General features: G+C 40.9%; 1 protein-coding gene across 4 annotated transcripts in view; it reads left to right on the forward strand.

Annotated features, from left to right (window-relative positions):
- ASIC4 (acid sensing ion channel subunit family member 4) overlaps positions 1-16,715 on the forward strand; it is a 299,154-nt gene that overhangs the window by 262,367 nt on the left and 20,072 nt on the right. For all 4 annotated transcript variants that reach the window (XM_087950423.1, XM_026665599.2, XM_087950424.1 and 1 more), the window contains 6 exons: positions 4,076-4,220; positions 5,496-5,623; positions 9,139-9,298; positions 10,969-11,025; positions 14,844-14,997; positions 15,194-15,285. In XM_087950423.1, coding sequence (XP_087806549.1) covers positions 4,076-4,220; positions 5,496-5,623; positions 9,139-9,298; positions 10,969-11,025; positions 14,844-14,997; positions 15,194-15,285 — 736 coding nt within the window. The remainder of the gene's footprint in view (positions 1-4,075; positions 4,221-5,495; positions 5,624-9,138; positions 9,299-10,968; positions 11,026-14,843; positions 14,998-15,193; positions 15,286-16,715) is intronic.

The raw sequence follows: 16,715 nt of genomic DNA on the forward strand, positions 1-16,715 counted from the left end.
TTTAACATCAGTGGCATTGGTCCACTTAATGCAATACTTGCATTAACCTCTGTTATTCAACATCTACCTGAATCTTGAGGAAGAGAAAGAAACCCTGATGTCTGGAGGCTTTTGTTATCTGGAGAGGAAGAAACAAGCAAAGACTGAATCCATGCAAGAAGGAGATGTTGTTTGTGCAGAAACCGTTTGGCAAGTTACTTCTCATAGGAATAATTCTGGGATGTGTTCCTTTGAAGAAGGTCAGCAATCTAGAGTTATCCTAGATATGGCTAGTGCTGGACAGGCAGGTGGAGACTATGGATAGAGAGGTCTGGGCCCAGATTTAACTTGTGTTCCAACTGCAGGCCTTCTTAGAAGGCTTCATGGAGGCATCCTATTTATTAACTGGTACCAATAATAGCACTCAGTAAGTAGTATTTAAACTAGTTTAAACAGTCAAGGGATTACAGGCTCGTAAAAGGAGTTAAACTAGTTTAAACAATATAATAACTGTCTTGTAGGAGCCTCATTGATCCTATTCACAGTGCTGTATATGAACAGCCCAACTCCTAGCCATTGTAAACAATCTCAGAGGAATACCGTTGTCAATTATATTGAAAGTTTCTAAGACGTGTAAAATATCCAGGAGGAATGCATTCTGCACATCCATTTCTAGCATAGATCATCCATTAGCCTGAACTATGACTGAAATGTATATATGCCATAAGAAAGGGGAACAAATGAAAATATGGATTTACTTAGCTCAGTTTCCATGTAAAAACCAGTACGGTGATCCTTATCTTTGTTAGGTGTTGCACTGGAGTGGAAAGTTAGTTATTTGATTGTAATGATGTTATCTAGAAATAGCAAGAATGCCCTAAAAGAAGAAGGATAAGGGGACAGATTAATTAATTTCTAGAAGATTTGGCCATTTGTACACCTGAATTTCATTTTCGTTCCTTCCATTGTCCAATACAACACTTAACTTGTGATCCACGTCATTGTGGTTCTCATTGATCAGTATTGACAATTGGCTCCAAGTCTCTGCAGTTGAGCTGCGGAAGAACCATGTCACTAGGAATAAACTTGAAGTTTTCGCAATGAGGGTATTTGCTGCATTGAGCCACCTAGCCCTTAGCCCTACATGATATTGTAGTTGGTTTGAGGTAAGTGGGACACTTGGAGGAGGGTTGCTTAGAACATGTCTCAGAATCTTCTGAGTATTAGAAAACTTGCTGCATATTCCTTAGTGAGTGGAGGGTCTTTATATTAAAGTGTCCTACAGCGAAGTTATTGGAAAAGCACAATCTATCCAGGAATCTGGATAGAAGTTTTGGCCATGTTCTTGGAACCTTCAGAAGTTTTGGCCATGTTCTTGTGGACTCCATCTGTTTGTTGCTGGGACTGATGAGTACCATGATCCAAAAATGTAGAGTGTACCAAATTCCCTACTGTAAGTGGGTGCTTATGAACTATTATTGACAGGGAGAGTGAAAAAATAGCAGAACAATTTATATCGCTATTAGGAAAAGAGACTGTTCATTTGGTGCTGGAATGGATATCTGTCCTGGACAAGCCAATTCACACATTCATGGGACTGGGATTCTCAATAAATTGGCAGACAATGGTTCAATCACAAGGAAGCCTTGTATGTGAGTGGACATTTCTTCTGTCCAGAAGTCGTGTCAATGGGTAGAACATTCTGATGATCCTGCTGCTGTGTCTCTGATGTTAGACCAAGAGGGCAGTGCCCAGTGAATGTGTTGTGTTGCCATTCATGAACTTTGGTTGTGAATGAGGCTCATGTGGACAGATGGATGTTCACAGCAAGGAAAGTGGGCATTCTCAAGGAACAGGGGAGGAGGAAAAGATGTGAAGGTTGAACTGGGAGTACAAAAAATTTGGAAGGCTATTTGCCCCCATAACCCATTTATTCGATCAGAAGCATCATGAGGTTTATTTTGGTAATAAATATAATTCAGAGCCTAGTGGCCATCAAACCGAAATGATCATTCTTAAAATGAGCTTCCCTCCTTTCTTAAACTTCTTCTTTTAGCATAATGGCACAGTTATGAGATGATGGGATCAAATTTCTACTTACTTATTCAGAAGACCTGCTGATTATAAACAGTTAAAATTTAATTTATCAGTAACACTGCATGAGTAAATAGCATGGAATGTAAATCTTTCCTTTTCAGAATCACATCCATGAACTTCTCTGGACTTATTTACAGAGCAAGGGCTACCAACCTCTGCCTTTTATTTTATGTGTACAGGTTATCTGCTCATACTTTCTCTTTTTTATTCTGTGCCCCACTATCTGATTTTTTTATAAGCCTCCCTTTCTAAGTCCCCTGAAATCTCTGCCTTCCTGCCTTATAAAGAGCTGGCCAGTAAACCTTTACTTGTTTTAGAAGATTGCAAGTAAAGTTAGTAAACTACTCTTTCATCATAGGCTCCTGCTATTTTTCATTCTGGAATATGACCCACAGTCCTGGGGATTAAGATGCTATGAATTTTAGGACATGGCTTAGCACTATGACTTGGAAAAAAAATATGAAATAGAAACCAAGCTTCTATTTCAGTGGTTTACTTGGCAATTGATATTCTTTTCTCTCTAGTGTCTGAACAGCACTTCTATTATACCTATTATCTCTGTTAATAAGCCACCCGTTGGTTTTGACAAAAACTACCATGGCTTCACCTACTGGGATTAAAGTATTGTGTGTATCTTGATTCTACAGGGGAAAAAATCCTAAAATATTTCTGATTGATTCCAGAACTCAGAAATCTGGAATATCAGACTGTAAGTAACCAAGAGAAAAGGGAATTGATTAGTATTAATATCCTGATAGTATCTGATGAGTGTCAAAAGATGGAGTTTTTATTTATTGAAAAAGTTTCAATAGTCGTCCACCTCACATGTAGGTGACTCTGTGTTTAGGTAATTCCCCGTTAGGAGAATGAGCGCATAAAGGGAGACGTATTGAGTGTAATGTTGAATAATACACACACAGCACACAGATACACTGTACAGTAAATGTAGGTTTTTACTTCCAATAAACTTTTAAGCAAAGTTCAAACACAGTCCAAGTCATTCACAGTTAAATCAGTCAGTTTTCAGTCCAGGGATAATCCAATAACAAAGTCCAATATCAAAAATAGTTCAGTAACAGACTTACATCAAATCCAAGAATAAGAGTCAATTAGGAGGAACGGCAATACTCTCCAACAGAAGGAAATAGAGACCCATTCACACTCTCTTCTGAGACGAAACAACCCAGGTTTCTGGCTCCATCTTATGGCCATTTGAGAAACCACACCCAATTACAGTTTTTGCATTTTCTTAAAGATACAGTATTAAAATGTCTATCCTCTGCATACTTACAAAATTTAGAATGGTTTCTCTAATTTGTTTGTTGAACTTCTTGAGAGCCCAAGATGCAAAAGCAGCCAACGTCACTCCTTGAGGATTTTGGATTTCATGTTGGTTCCTCTCTGATTAGTATCCCTTTCAAACTTGCTATTGAATTCTGGAGGTTGCTATGGTCTTTGATTTCCAGCATCATTTCTCTCCCCTTTTCCAACCCCAGTCTTAGAAAAACCAGATCGCTGCAATGCAGTATTGTACATTATAAAATTACAAATCCACTGGATCACATCAAAATCTTTTATAGTTCTATGTTTGCTTTTCAGTGACCAGCTAGGTGCTCTTGAGAAGTGCACAATAAATGTGCCCTTTGACTTTGTAAAGACTGTAGTGTTCTTTGTTTCTGGTGTGGCTATATAATTTCATTCCTCTCTGGATTGTTCTCTCTCTCTCTCTTTTATGCTAGAGTGAATTGTCCCCTGATGTGATGAAAGTAGCCAAGAAATAAACTTTGTCAGGCAGGACTGAAGCTCTCCAGATGTTTCCCCCCCCCTCTGCTTTTTAGGAAGCAAAGGAAACGGGGGGGGGGAGTAAACAGAGTGAAGAATAGATTTGAATTACCATAACCACAGATGAAGGGAAATTTCCTTGTAGCCATACTGATATCTACAGTATTGTTGGCATCTTCAGAATATTGGACCTCTTTGATCTATCCTTTCTCCACAGGTCTACACCCGCTATGGAAAATGCTACACATTCAATGGTGACCGAAACAAAGCACGGATGACTCGCCAGAGTGGGATGGGGAACGGGCTGGAGATCATGTTGGATATCCAACAGGAGGAATACCTGCCCATCTGGAGAGAAACCAGTAAGAGCTTGCATGATATTAGGAAGAGACATGATTCTGGAGTCCTTACGTTATTAGTATTAGTCCAGAGGACTATCCTGTCCTGACTTTCTATTTTACTCCTTTTATGCATGACAGATATTAAGCAGCACAGTGGCCTAAAGGTGAAGATACTCACCTCTCACTTGGAAGGTTGAGAGTTCAATCCTAGGCAGCGGCAGATATTTCTCTATCTGGATGCAAAGAGAAAATATCTGCTACAAACTCAGGCGTAAGGAAGGGCATCCCACCAGTTCAGCTCCATTCAGTTGCCATCTCTACACTGAATAAAGGAATTAAAGGGTCGTAAAAAGAAAAGGTGCATGTAAAATATTACATTCAATCCCAAAAGCACAGAAATATTGATTGAATTACTGTCTGTCTTCAGGTGAAACTAACTAAGAGTCCCAAATGTGTTACTTGTAATAATAAAAAATTCTGTATCAGGTTTCTGTTCTCCTCCAGATGTGTTGGGAGCAGAGGTGGTATTCAGCAGGTTCTGACCTGTTCTGGAGGACCAGTAGTAGAAATTTTGAGTAGTTCGGAGAACCACCTCTGAGTGGAGATTTTACAGTATCCTTCCCCTGCCACGCCCACTAAGCCACACCCACAGAACCGGTAGTAAAAAAAATTAAATCCCACCACTGTTTGGGTGTTGAAGATCCAAGTTCCCACAGTTAGGAAAGCTGCTGCATGCCCTGTTCAGTACCTGAATATCAAAAATATAAAATATATACAGATAGTTTGGTTATCACTCCATCTTTTGTGCAAATGACAGCTTTTAGAATAATTTCTGATCCCTTAATAATAAATGCAATCCAGGCCATGTGACTGGGAGGATGGAGGGTGGCTCAGAAAGCAGAGCTGGCAACTCCTTTCCAACATTGGGTTTGGTTGGATGTAATACAGAGATTAATTATGGTGGATATACCACCACCACGTCAGACTCATAAAAAAGTAATGTATCAATTCTAGAGATCCTGGCAGCATATCTGTGACCTTTTTAAAAGTTGTAATATATAGCCATTAATAATCTACACATATTTTTGACTGCTTTTATTATTTAGTAACTAACGAATCCCCTTGACAGGGCAGGAAACAAACACAGTCATAAGGGCAAAAAATAAAATAAAATTGAGAAATGTGCCTACAATGAGGAGTATGAATACATCATCCTTGTCGTCAGATGAATGGACATATTCCACTGATGTCTAGCCCCGTCGAAAGAAATCCTAACCAGGGCACTTCTTGTTCCAGATGAGACTTCGTTTGAAGCTGGAATTCGGGTACAGATCCACAGCCAGGATGAGCCACCCTACATTCATCAGTTGGGATTTGGAGTCTCCCCTGGTTTTCAGACCTTCGTTTCCTGCCAGGAGCAGCGGGTGAGAGCCAGAAAGTAGAAGTTCCTCTAGCTTGACAAAGAGCGAATCAGGGCATTGTTTGGAAGAAGCTAAGAGTGGTGGGAGTAAGAAGGAGGGATGCCATTGACTGGGTCATGATACCATATAGACAAAAGTTGACAGAGTGAACAGAAGCCCAGAAAACATGTTTTAACTATTATAATACACCATCCAGAACATCTTTTCCCCCAAGATTATATTGGCCCTGACCCTGCTGGCTTTTTGCCAAGCCTCAAATACTTGGATGTGTTCCCTGGCATGGGGTCAGATTGATATTTGAGTTTCTTGTTCATCTGTGGCAGATTGGTTTTTAGTTTGACTGCTAATGTACTGTACATGCTATGGTTTTGTCATTTGTATTATGGTTTAGAATTTTATAAGACACCAGAATTGTCAAGGGGAGATTGGAAGCCAACTAATTCAAATGATGGATGGATGGATGGATGGATGGATGGATGGATGGATGGATGGGAGGGAGGGGGGGATGGAGGGAGGAAAAATTAATTTTTCACAAGCAGGTCCTTTCCCCAATATTGTTGTTTCACTTCCAAACTGACTGGGAGATTTGGAAATTGTATTGTTGCACATCTGGAAGTTATTAAACTGGAGAAATCTGTAATGCAGCATCACGTTTCTCAAATGATGTTCATCATTTGAGTCAGTTATGAACTATAAAAAAAATCAAACCTGTTTGGACTATAACATTCTTGATGAAACCATTCTCAAAGGTTGTGATCTAGAATTTATTTATTTGTTCATTTATTCAATTTTCTTAGTCAATTACTCCAGGCAGATTACAATTTTAAAAATATTACAATTAAAAATACTAAAACATTTTAAAATAATAAAAACACTAAAAGCATCTAAAATAACTATGCATAGCAGCTGAGCTCCTTAACCATAATATAGCCAGGAAACGGGGCCCTTAACATATTCAGCACCCCAGATCATAGCCAGGTTTTTAGGGCCTTACGAAAGGCTAACAGAATATCATCATAACAGAAATCATAGGACTTCATAGGACTCATCATTGATTAGTAAGATTAGCTGAAGGAGAGGAAGGCTCTATATACTACTAAAACTCTCATTGTCAGCAGCCACTTGAGGGAGGGAGGGAGGGAGGGAAGGAAGGAAGAAAGGAAGGAAGGAAGGGAGGGAGGAAGGAAGGAAGGAAGGAAGGAAGGAAGGAAGGAAGGAAGGAAGGAAGGAAGGAAATGACTGAATGACAGGAAAAGAGAAGGGAGGGAGATTTCTGGTGCTCTCTCCCAGCTTCACACAAGGAAACTCAATGTGGAAACTGGCAGGAAGTTAGAGGTCACTCCTGTTTCCACTGCTCTTTTGCCAGCTGTGGTCATTCTGTTTCTTTTTAGATAAGGAAATATCTCTGACATGATGATCTAATAGTGAATGGGTTGTCTGGTTGTCAATAAAAAGCATAATCGGAGTCTCACTGAACAGAGGTATCTCTCCCACTCAGTTCCAGTCCACAACCAGAAGCAGGTGCCGGATGTAGACTACTGCTGTGAATTCTCCAGAGGAGATCATACTGTGAGTCAAGCCTGGATATCTTAATCAGGCTCTTGGCTTGCAAAGGAGTTAAATAAAGCAATAACTCTTATTAGCTGACAGCCAAAAAAAGACAATAGCAGAACATATTTTCAGGTTATTCAGTAAATTATGCAGTTTTCCATCTCTAATGCAATTTGAAAGAAGGCACCAAAATACCTGCCAATTTTTTAAGGTGGTCATTTTTGTTTTCCTTGTCTAGCCTCTGATACAATGTGTCAATATTTGTGCGCTACTGAAATTGGTTTAATGGATATTCCACATTTCCAGGGAACTGTGGCAGTTGTAGTTCTATGGGATAGGAACTTCTTAAAAAGTATCCAATATTTCACAAAACAACAATTCCCAAGATCCTTTGAAGAAACCATGAGAATTAAAATGAAAAGCAAAAATGTAATTCTGAGGTATAAATACATTCCACAAAAGGAAAAAAGGGGCAATATTATTTAAGATTTTGGAGTTGATCGCAAAATAACTCTGTCATTATTTGAGTCCAAGGAAAAACCTGAGAAGATAAATACAGTTCCTATAATTAGAGAAAGCTGTGCAGTTTTTAAAATCATATGACTCAAAAGTCATTCCAAGAAATATCCTTTTATTAAGCATTATTATCTTAATTGCATCGAATAGGGACAATTTTTGATATCTCTGCTCCTACTACACCCCACTGCCACACATTTTCAGATTAAATGCCATTAATGCCATCTGGCTTTCTCTGAATTTCAGCATAAGGCAAGGGTCACTTTAAAAATACCCAAACATATCAGTAAATTGGTGTATATGGATGGGTGGTTCATTTTCCCTTAAGAAAATGTTGAAGAAAATATTGGCATTAAAGAAAATATTCAGAGCAAAAGAGAAGCCAAAATTTGTACACTAAAGTTTCATTTGACAGACTGCATTCTGTCAAACTCTGTTGGAATCAGTTTGATTGGTCACTTCTCATCATATCATTTCATCATTAGATTCTGATCGTGGAGTTCTGGTCCTCTACCATTTTAGTCTTCATCCACAGGAGCTCTTTGAGGGAATTTGGACCAGTCACTATTTCTAAATCCAACCTTGCTGTTGGGAGAATAAAATTGGAAGACAAAGTACTCTGCCTTAAGCTCTTGGAGGAAAGATGGATTTAAATCTAATGTCTAATTAATATTAGAAGATGCTGCCTATGTCTCTTACACTCAATGTTACTCAAAGCCTAATCCTGCAGGATGTGGAAGCTATAATAATGACTGTGTTTTAAAGTAAAGATTTCCTTGGTACAGATTCTTAACTGCTATAGTGTGTAATAATTTAGAAAAACAAATACATGAACCTGAGATGTTAAAGAATCCCATAAAATCAGAGGGAACTGTAAAACCTTCAAACCTTAAGAATGAAATTCATGGTTAGTACTTCAGGTTTAGAGTGGAGAAAAATAGGTATATGTTATTTACAACAGAGGTTGCTGGCTACCGTAGAAGAAGTCTGGCCTCGAAAAAGGATTTCAACAGGAAAATATATTCCTAGAGTTGTGGCCCAATGGAGAGCATTTTTGGAACAACTATCCAGTTCTGGAATTCCTTTCCTGTTCCTTTGTGGATGTGCCACTTCTTCCAGCACCAGCCTCAGTTATACTTGTTCATCTTCTACTTTTTTTAAAAAAAAATGGTGCTATGATGCTTCCTGGCCTAGTATTGTCCACCTTTTAAAGTTTTTTTAAATTGTTTGGTAGACTTCCTTTTATTTGTTTTTTAATTTATTTAAACACATTGCTAATTGTATATTTTTAATCAGTTGCATCCTGTTTGGGGATTGTTTTTAATTAAGGAAAAGTGGGGTGAATATTGGATCGCACACATGCATGTATACGGAGGGGCTTTTCAGGTAACAACCTCACTGGACGAGTCCTGCTTTTTCTTGGTGTTTAGCTTGCTCCCCTTCTCCTGCAGCTGACCTACCTGCCCCAGCCTTGGGGGAGCTGCCAGGCCAGCCTGAAGGAGGAACAGATCCTGCCTGGCTACGAGAGCTACAGCATTGCTGCTTGCAGGCTGCAGTGTGAGAAAGAAGCGGTGCTTCAAAACTGCCAGTGTCGTATGGTGCATATGCCAGGTAAGGGGAGGCCTTCTCGGCCTGCCTCACAGACTCCAGGCCCCTTGGTTGCCTGGAGAATCTGCTCCGGAAACTGATTAGCCATGAGCCTGTGGGGCCAGCCTTGGCTTTGCTCACATCTGCTCCTCACATCTGTTCCAGCACTTTGAATGTCACAAGCTGATACTCAGACACGAAAGCTGGTGGAACTTTTCCCTCCATTTGTTTCCGGCTTCAAAAAGTCTTTGAGTTGATAAATACAGGCAGTCCTCGACTTACAACAGTTCATTTAGTGACCGTTCAAAGTCACAACGGCACTGGAAAAAGCGATTTATGCCCATAGCAGCATCCCCATAATCATGTGATCAAAATTCAGAGGCTTGGCAACTGCTTCATACTTATGACCACTGCTGTGTCCCAAGGTGATGTGGTCATTTTTTGTGACCTTCTGACAAGTAAAGTCAATGGGGGAAGCCAGATTCATTTAACCACCGGGTTACTAACTTATCGGCTGCAGTGATTCCCTTAACAACTATGACAAGAAAGGCAAACCTCACTTAACAAATGTCTTCCTTAACAACAGAAATTTGGGGCTCAATTGTGGTCATAAATTGAGGACTACCTGTATTTGATTGTCATGCTGACCTTAAAGGTATAGGAATCAACATAGATAGAGAGCATTTGTATACTAGTCGTGTTCATCTAGGTACTCTCTGACTGTGTTGAATCACACTCCCCGTTACCCCCAAGATACATCCTTCGGAAGGGACAAGATTAGAGGAGTTGGCTTTGCACTTTCCCTCTCCTCATGCTACATTGCATATCCTGTCTGGCAGGGGGGGGGAGAATTAAAACTCGATCCAGCTGCCAGCACCCACCTTTCTCCAAGGCTGTAGCCACTATGGATCAACTAATTTCAGCTTAGAGCTTTTCCCTGAGTCCAACCTGGTTGGACAGGTGTGTAGATTTTTTTTCTCCATAATGATTACAGTCTAGAATTTGGGCATTCTAAGTGGGAAACTGTACTATCTCATACCCTGGGGTGTGCAAGCCTGAAAATAGTTCCATGTGTGCCATCCTTCAGTGATTCTTAAACCACCTTCACTTCTTTCATTAGCTATAGGATCTCTCGTTGTCAGCAAAGGGCTAGAGTGCAATCCTTCCCACCAAATGCTACAATACTCTGGATCACCTCTGGAAATATGTACTCTCCCCAATCCATCTTTCTGAGTCCAGAGGGTGCAGTGCTATTGACATACACAGAAATCGCAGGGTCTTTGGACTCCATAGACTGAATTATCCGCCAGGATGCTGCCCTAAATAATATTATTTAGCCCAGAGCATTGTTTAACTATGCTATGAGGCTAACTTTTCCCAACTTGATGTCTTGCATATGTGCTGAACAACAACAGCCATCATCCACCCCTAACAAGTCAATTGTTAGGCTGACAATTTAGTTGGGATGGTAAGTCCAATATGTGCAGAGGAGAAAGTTACTTTATATTGTCTTCCTTTGGCTTCTAGTCAACAGATGCATTTATACCAAGGCAGCAGAACAAAAGACATATTCATCTACAGCCACGTAGCAAAATTATTAGACACCTTCTCTCTATCCCAACTCCAGGAATAGCAGGAGGTTTGGGTAAAGGAGACATCACTGGTTAACTACTACCCAGGTTCTTCTCTTTCAGGAAATGAGACCATCTGTTCACCCAATGTCTACATTGAATGTGCTGACCACATTCTAGGTAGGTACTTTATGAAGGTATCTTAACAAACCATGAAGGGACTAGTAAGAGGATCTGGACAACAGTCACAGTTAGGCAGAGATAGTATCCAGCAGGTTCTGACCAGTTCTAGAGAACTGGTAGCGGAAATTTCGAGTAGTTTGAACCAGCAAATCCCACCTCTGACTGGCCCCGCCCCAATCTATTCTTTGCCTTCTGAGTCCCAGCTGATAGGCTGGGTTTTCTTTTGTTGCCCTGCACAGGAGAACGGATCTGGAAAGCAGGTTAGTGGGGTGGGGAGGGAATGGGATTTTGCAGTAACCTTCTCCCAGGAGTGGGGAGGAAATGGAGATTTTGCAGGATCCTTCCCCTGCCACGCCCACCAAGCCATGCCCACCAAGCCATGCCCACAGAACCGGAAGTAAAAAAAATTGAATCCCACCACTGTAGTTAGGTAAAGTTTTAGTTACTTTTGTGGGAGTAGTTGATTGGTTCTTAAGGTAGATTCCAGCCCACAGAAACTCTTGATTGGCCCTGTTCCTTTTCTGAAGGCATGTGCGTAGCAAGAGACAGGAAGAATGGGGAGAGAAGGAGATAGATGATTTGGTGTATATGAGAGAAAAAGAAGAATAGTATGATAAAATATAAGGACTGGAGGTTGTCCAAACCTCAGCCCATTGCAGGAATCCACTACTGCAGCATCCCCAATAGATGGCTATCCATCTTAAACAACTGCAACGAAGAAGAGTGCAACTCCTTCCAAAGAAAGACGTTTGAACCATTTTGAACAGTTCCTGTATTAAGAATTTCCCCCACCCCCTGTTATCCAACTAAATTTTGTCCTTGTAATGTTTCCTGCCCTATCTTCCAGAAATCATGCCTTACATTTTTCAGCCTGAGATGCAGAACCCGAAACATTGTATTTCCCGCTGTTAAATTTCATCCTATTTATTTCAGCTCTAATGCTCAAGCCTATTTAAGATCTTCTTGTATCTCCTCTTTCATCTAAAGTATCATACAGACCTTTGAACTTTGTTTCCTCTATGAACTCCTCCTTTCTCCCAACTTAATGGAGTCATTAGTGTATACAGGCCTCTCTACCAAAAGACAGAGATCAAATTAAGTCGTGGTGACTTGGTCTTGATAAACCCATGCTGGCTCCTGCCATGTGCTGCATTGATTTCTAAATGCTGACAAACAGACTGTTTAATAATCTGTTCTTGAGTTTTGCCTGCTATCATTATCAAGGTGATCACCCTGTAGTTACTCAAGTCCTCTTTCCCTCCCCTTTTGGAAAGACGGAACAACATTTATCCTACTTTAGTCCTCTGGCATATTGTCCATCCTCCATGATTTCCTAAAGATCACAGAAAGAAGTTCCCAAGTAACATCTTCATCTTTGAGCTTCTTGAATATACTTGATCTGGTCCTGGGGAATAAAACTCATCCATAGTAGCTAGACAGTCCCTAACCATCTTATTGCTTTTCTCAGTTCTTCTGTTTTGGTCCATTGGAACATACTGCTGTTCCCCTTTAGGGAGGGAGGAGACCGAAGCAAAGAAAAAACTGAGAAGCTCTGCCCTTTGCTTTTCACCTGTAACCATCCTACCATCCTCTCTTAGCAGGATGCACCCACCCTTTCCTTTTTCTCCCTGTTGTGGTTGACATGACTAAAAAGCCCTTTTTGTGGCTTTCCTTGCAAACTTGCAATTCTTTTACCCATAAGCATTTCTAGCTTCTGCAAATATTAGCTACTTGATAGCATGCCTCCTTTGTAATTTCACCCAATTTCTATTTCCTACACAAATTCTCTTCAATAGCTCAGTCAAAAAAAAACCCTGTGTATCCATTGTGGTTTCCTAAGCTATTATCTCCCCACTTTTCCCTCTCATCTAAGTGGTGTGTGATTGTGCCCCTAGCATTATTATTTTTTTACATCCCCAACTTAAAAGTTCCTTTGACTTTAGGACTTTTGTCCATGGGACCTCATCTAGTATACCTCTAAGCTCTCTGAAGCAAGCTGTCTCGAAGTCAAATATACATGTGTGTATAATATACTTCCTTTTGGGGTAAGAGTGATTCTTGAAACACAAGACTGTGGTCATTTCCATCCATGGTCTCACTATTTCCGGTTCTTCAACCAGTTCTTTACTATTGTTTAGGAACAGACCTGGAAGAACTGTTCTCCTGGTCTTCAACTTCCTAAAAAATGAGGCAGTCAGTAGAACTACTGAGGAATTTGGGGGATTTTGCATCCTTAGCTGAGCTTATTTTCCTTCAGACCTGAAGAAATAGCAGATCTTCTATTATTATTACAGATCTCCCTAAAAGTTCTGTCATCTGGTCCAAGGAGGGCTTTGTTCAGATTTTTTTTTTCTGACTTGGCAATTGCACCCATAAATTCTTCTCCTTTGTATTCTCAGCCAGATGTTATTGATGAACCCTTAGGCTGAAATTCATACAGATGAATGTAGTTCCTCACATATATTGCCTCCTCCCCCTTTTTCAGATCTATTAATTTTGTATAAGTCATAGCCTTCTAGCTTTGTAATCCACTTATTAGGCATTACTAAAACTCGGCAGGATGTAACTAAGACATACTCTCCTTAGAGAGAGAAGGAGGAGGCGATTACAATAAATGATGGCAAGTATATTGCTCTGTGAATGGAAAATGTGTGAAAGAATGGATATACACATTGTTCATGAACTTTGGGTTTTAAATTTCTTTCTTTTGTTTACCTAATGCACTTTTGGTATATAGCAGTGGTTCTCGGTCTATTCTTCACCATGGACCTCCTTTCAATACTTTTTGTGGCCATGGACCCCACAAGACTTAACTCAAGATTTAAATCATAGCATTTCTTCAAGCATTTGCAGATCCCCTGGGATGACACTGCAGATCCCCAGGGGTCCATGGACCACAGGTTGAGACCCACTGGTACATAGTATTTTTAATGAGTAGTGCCTCCACCCATTTATACTTCATTTAAAAAAAAAACAGGAATTGTTTATATGATAAACAAAATGTTCAGGGTTGCTGAAATCCCAATTTTCAAGCTTGGATTTATTGAGCTTGATAGAGGAGAAAGAAAATAGCTTCCAGCCTGATGAAAATGTGCAGGTGTGATATGGTTGAGCTGAAACTACAAATGCTGAAAAATTCTGCAAACTATCCTAAGACTGCCGTGTGGGAATGTTGATCAGTAGCCATTCTGAAAGGGACTTAGCGTAAGAGCAGGCAATTTTGTTGTGTTCCCCCCGTCCCTTGCAATGAGAGGGAGCTACTATTCTTGTGCTGGGTATGGACATAGTGGGTGGAGAGGTTATTTATTTGTTAGCTGATTATACTACACTACTGCAAAATTGTGACCTTTGGCAGTTTACAAAATAAAAACATCCATACATCTGCAGTTATGACCAGGGCTGCCCTCTCTCCCATCTCAACTTAAATAAGTACACCCAACCTTCTGCTTCCCATGTTTGTCTCATGAGACTCATAGGCAGAGTAAAATCAAATACTTTTTTTGGCAGAATGGCCAGAGTACAAGATAGCTAGGGTATAAAGCTCATGGGAATCGGTCTTCTTGAGTGCTCTGTCCCCCATTCACAAACTGGGTACCCGAGATCTGTTGAGCAACCACCGAGGATAACTTGACTTGGGTACATTTGTAGGCTGTAGTAAAAAATGCCTGAAAAATGTATATGACTTGAAGCCCTGGGGATGCCCGCCAGTGATCTAGCCCATGTGGCATAGCCTTGGAGATAGCAATTTCCTTTTCTTCATGATATGTCATTCTAAAGCAGATCCATCCAGCCCATGCATGCCTTTTCATTCCTAGATACAGCCGTTGAAGATTCCCAGGAACGCTGTATCTGTCCCATGCCATGTAATTTGACCCGCTACGGCAAGGAGATTTCCATGGTACGCATTCCCAACAAGGGCTCAGCCCGGTACCTTGCTCGCAAATACAACCGCAATGAGACCTATATCCGGTGAGTATCACGTTGCTGAGGAGCAGCCGAAGAATTCAGATAGTAGCTCAAGTCAGTGGGCAAGCCTCCTAGATTGTGGTGGTGGCGCAAAACTACAGCAGAAAAGGCCTGGAGGGTCTCTACGGAGGGATATATGGAAAAACTCTGTTTGTAAATCTTCTCTCTCTCCTGCTTCCATTGTTCCCATTGTCCTAAGGGAGAACTTCTTGGTGCTGGATATCTTCTTTGAGGCACTGAATTATGAGACGATTGAACAGAAGAAGGCATACAATCTGGCGGGGCTTCTGGGTGAGTGAGCCTACACACCTTCTTCTTTGCCAATTCCCCCAGGGTGAGGACTTCAACCCTGGAAGCAAAGCAAGTGCTGAAGGGGCAAGGATTGTGTGAGCGGATGAAAAAGGGTGAGCGAGCAAGCGAGCCTGGCTTTGACTCAAGATGGCTTTGGCTGAGGACTGCTACCAGACCCATGTCGGGTCTTGTAGCAATTTTTGGCACTTTAGTGGCTGTTGCTGTTCTTGAGCTAAGAACTGCAGGAAGGCCATCCAGTCTCCATAAGTGGTGGCACCTCCTTTGAGCATTCTTTCTTTTAGAACAGAGGTCCCCAAACTTGGCAACTTTTACACTGGTGGCCTTCAACTCCCAGAATTCTCCAGCCAGCATAGCTGTCTGGAGAATTCTGGGAGTTGAAGTCCACCAGACTTAAAGTTGCCAAGTTTGGGGACCCCTGCTTTAGAAAGCCTCCACAGTGAAAGAGAAAAGTGCCCTAGATCAGGCTTCCAGAATTCTCCACAAGGCATCACCTATTCAAGAATTATGGCTCGCCCATAGAAGCATGAGCACCTCTCCCTCCTTCATCTTCTGGAGTGCTTCCAAAGAGAAGGAGATGATCATCCCAGGGAAATCAGAGCCATGCTTGCCATCCGGCCTTCAAACGCCATCACCCAGGCCTTCCCAGCTATCAATACGGGTAGTCCTTGACTTAAAGCAGTTCATTTAGTGACCATTCAAAGTTACAACAACACTGAAAAAAGTGTCTTATTCTTTACACTTACACAACCGTTGTAGCCTCCCGCTGGTCACATGATCAAAATTCAGGTGCCTGTCAGCTGACTCATATTTATGACAGTGATCCGGGGTCATGCGACCTTCTGACAAGCAAAGTCAATGGGGAAGCGAGATTCACTTAACACCCATGCTGCTAACATAACAACTGCAGTGATTCACTTAACAATGGTGTCAATAAAGGTTTTAAAATGGGACGAAACCCACTTAATAAATGTCTCACTTAGCAACAGAAGTGTTGGGCCCAATTGCAGTCATAAATTGAGGACTACCTGTATTCTCGACTCCTGGCTGGTTATTGTTGAGGTAATTCCCCGTTAGGAGAATGCGCGCATACAAGGAGACGTATAGAGAATAGTGTTTGAATAGTACACACACAGCATGCAGATACACTGTACAGTAAATATAGGGTTTTACTTCCAGAAAGGTTTAAGCAAAGTTCAAAATAGGCAGTCCAAAGTCATTCACAGGTAAATCAGTCAGTTTTTCAATCCAGGGATAATTCAGTAACAAAGTCCAGTGTCAAAAAAAGTTCAGTATCAGACTTACATTAAATCCAGAAATATCAGTCAATTAGGAAAAATGGAAGAACGGCAATACTTTCCAACAGAAGGAAACAGAGATACAGTCTCTTCTGAGACTAAGGCTAAACAACC

This window comes from Notechis scutatus, chromosome 1, assembly GCF_049901735.1.
Source record: "Notechis scutatus isolate UNSWTSFEM ecotype Mainland chromosome 1, rNotScu1.2, whole genome shotgun sequence".
Classification (NCBI taxonomy): Eukaryota; Metazoa; Chordata; class Lepidosauria; order Squamata; family Elapidae; genus Notechis; species Notechis scutatus.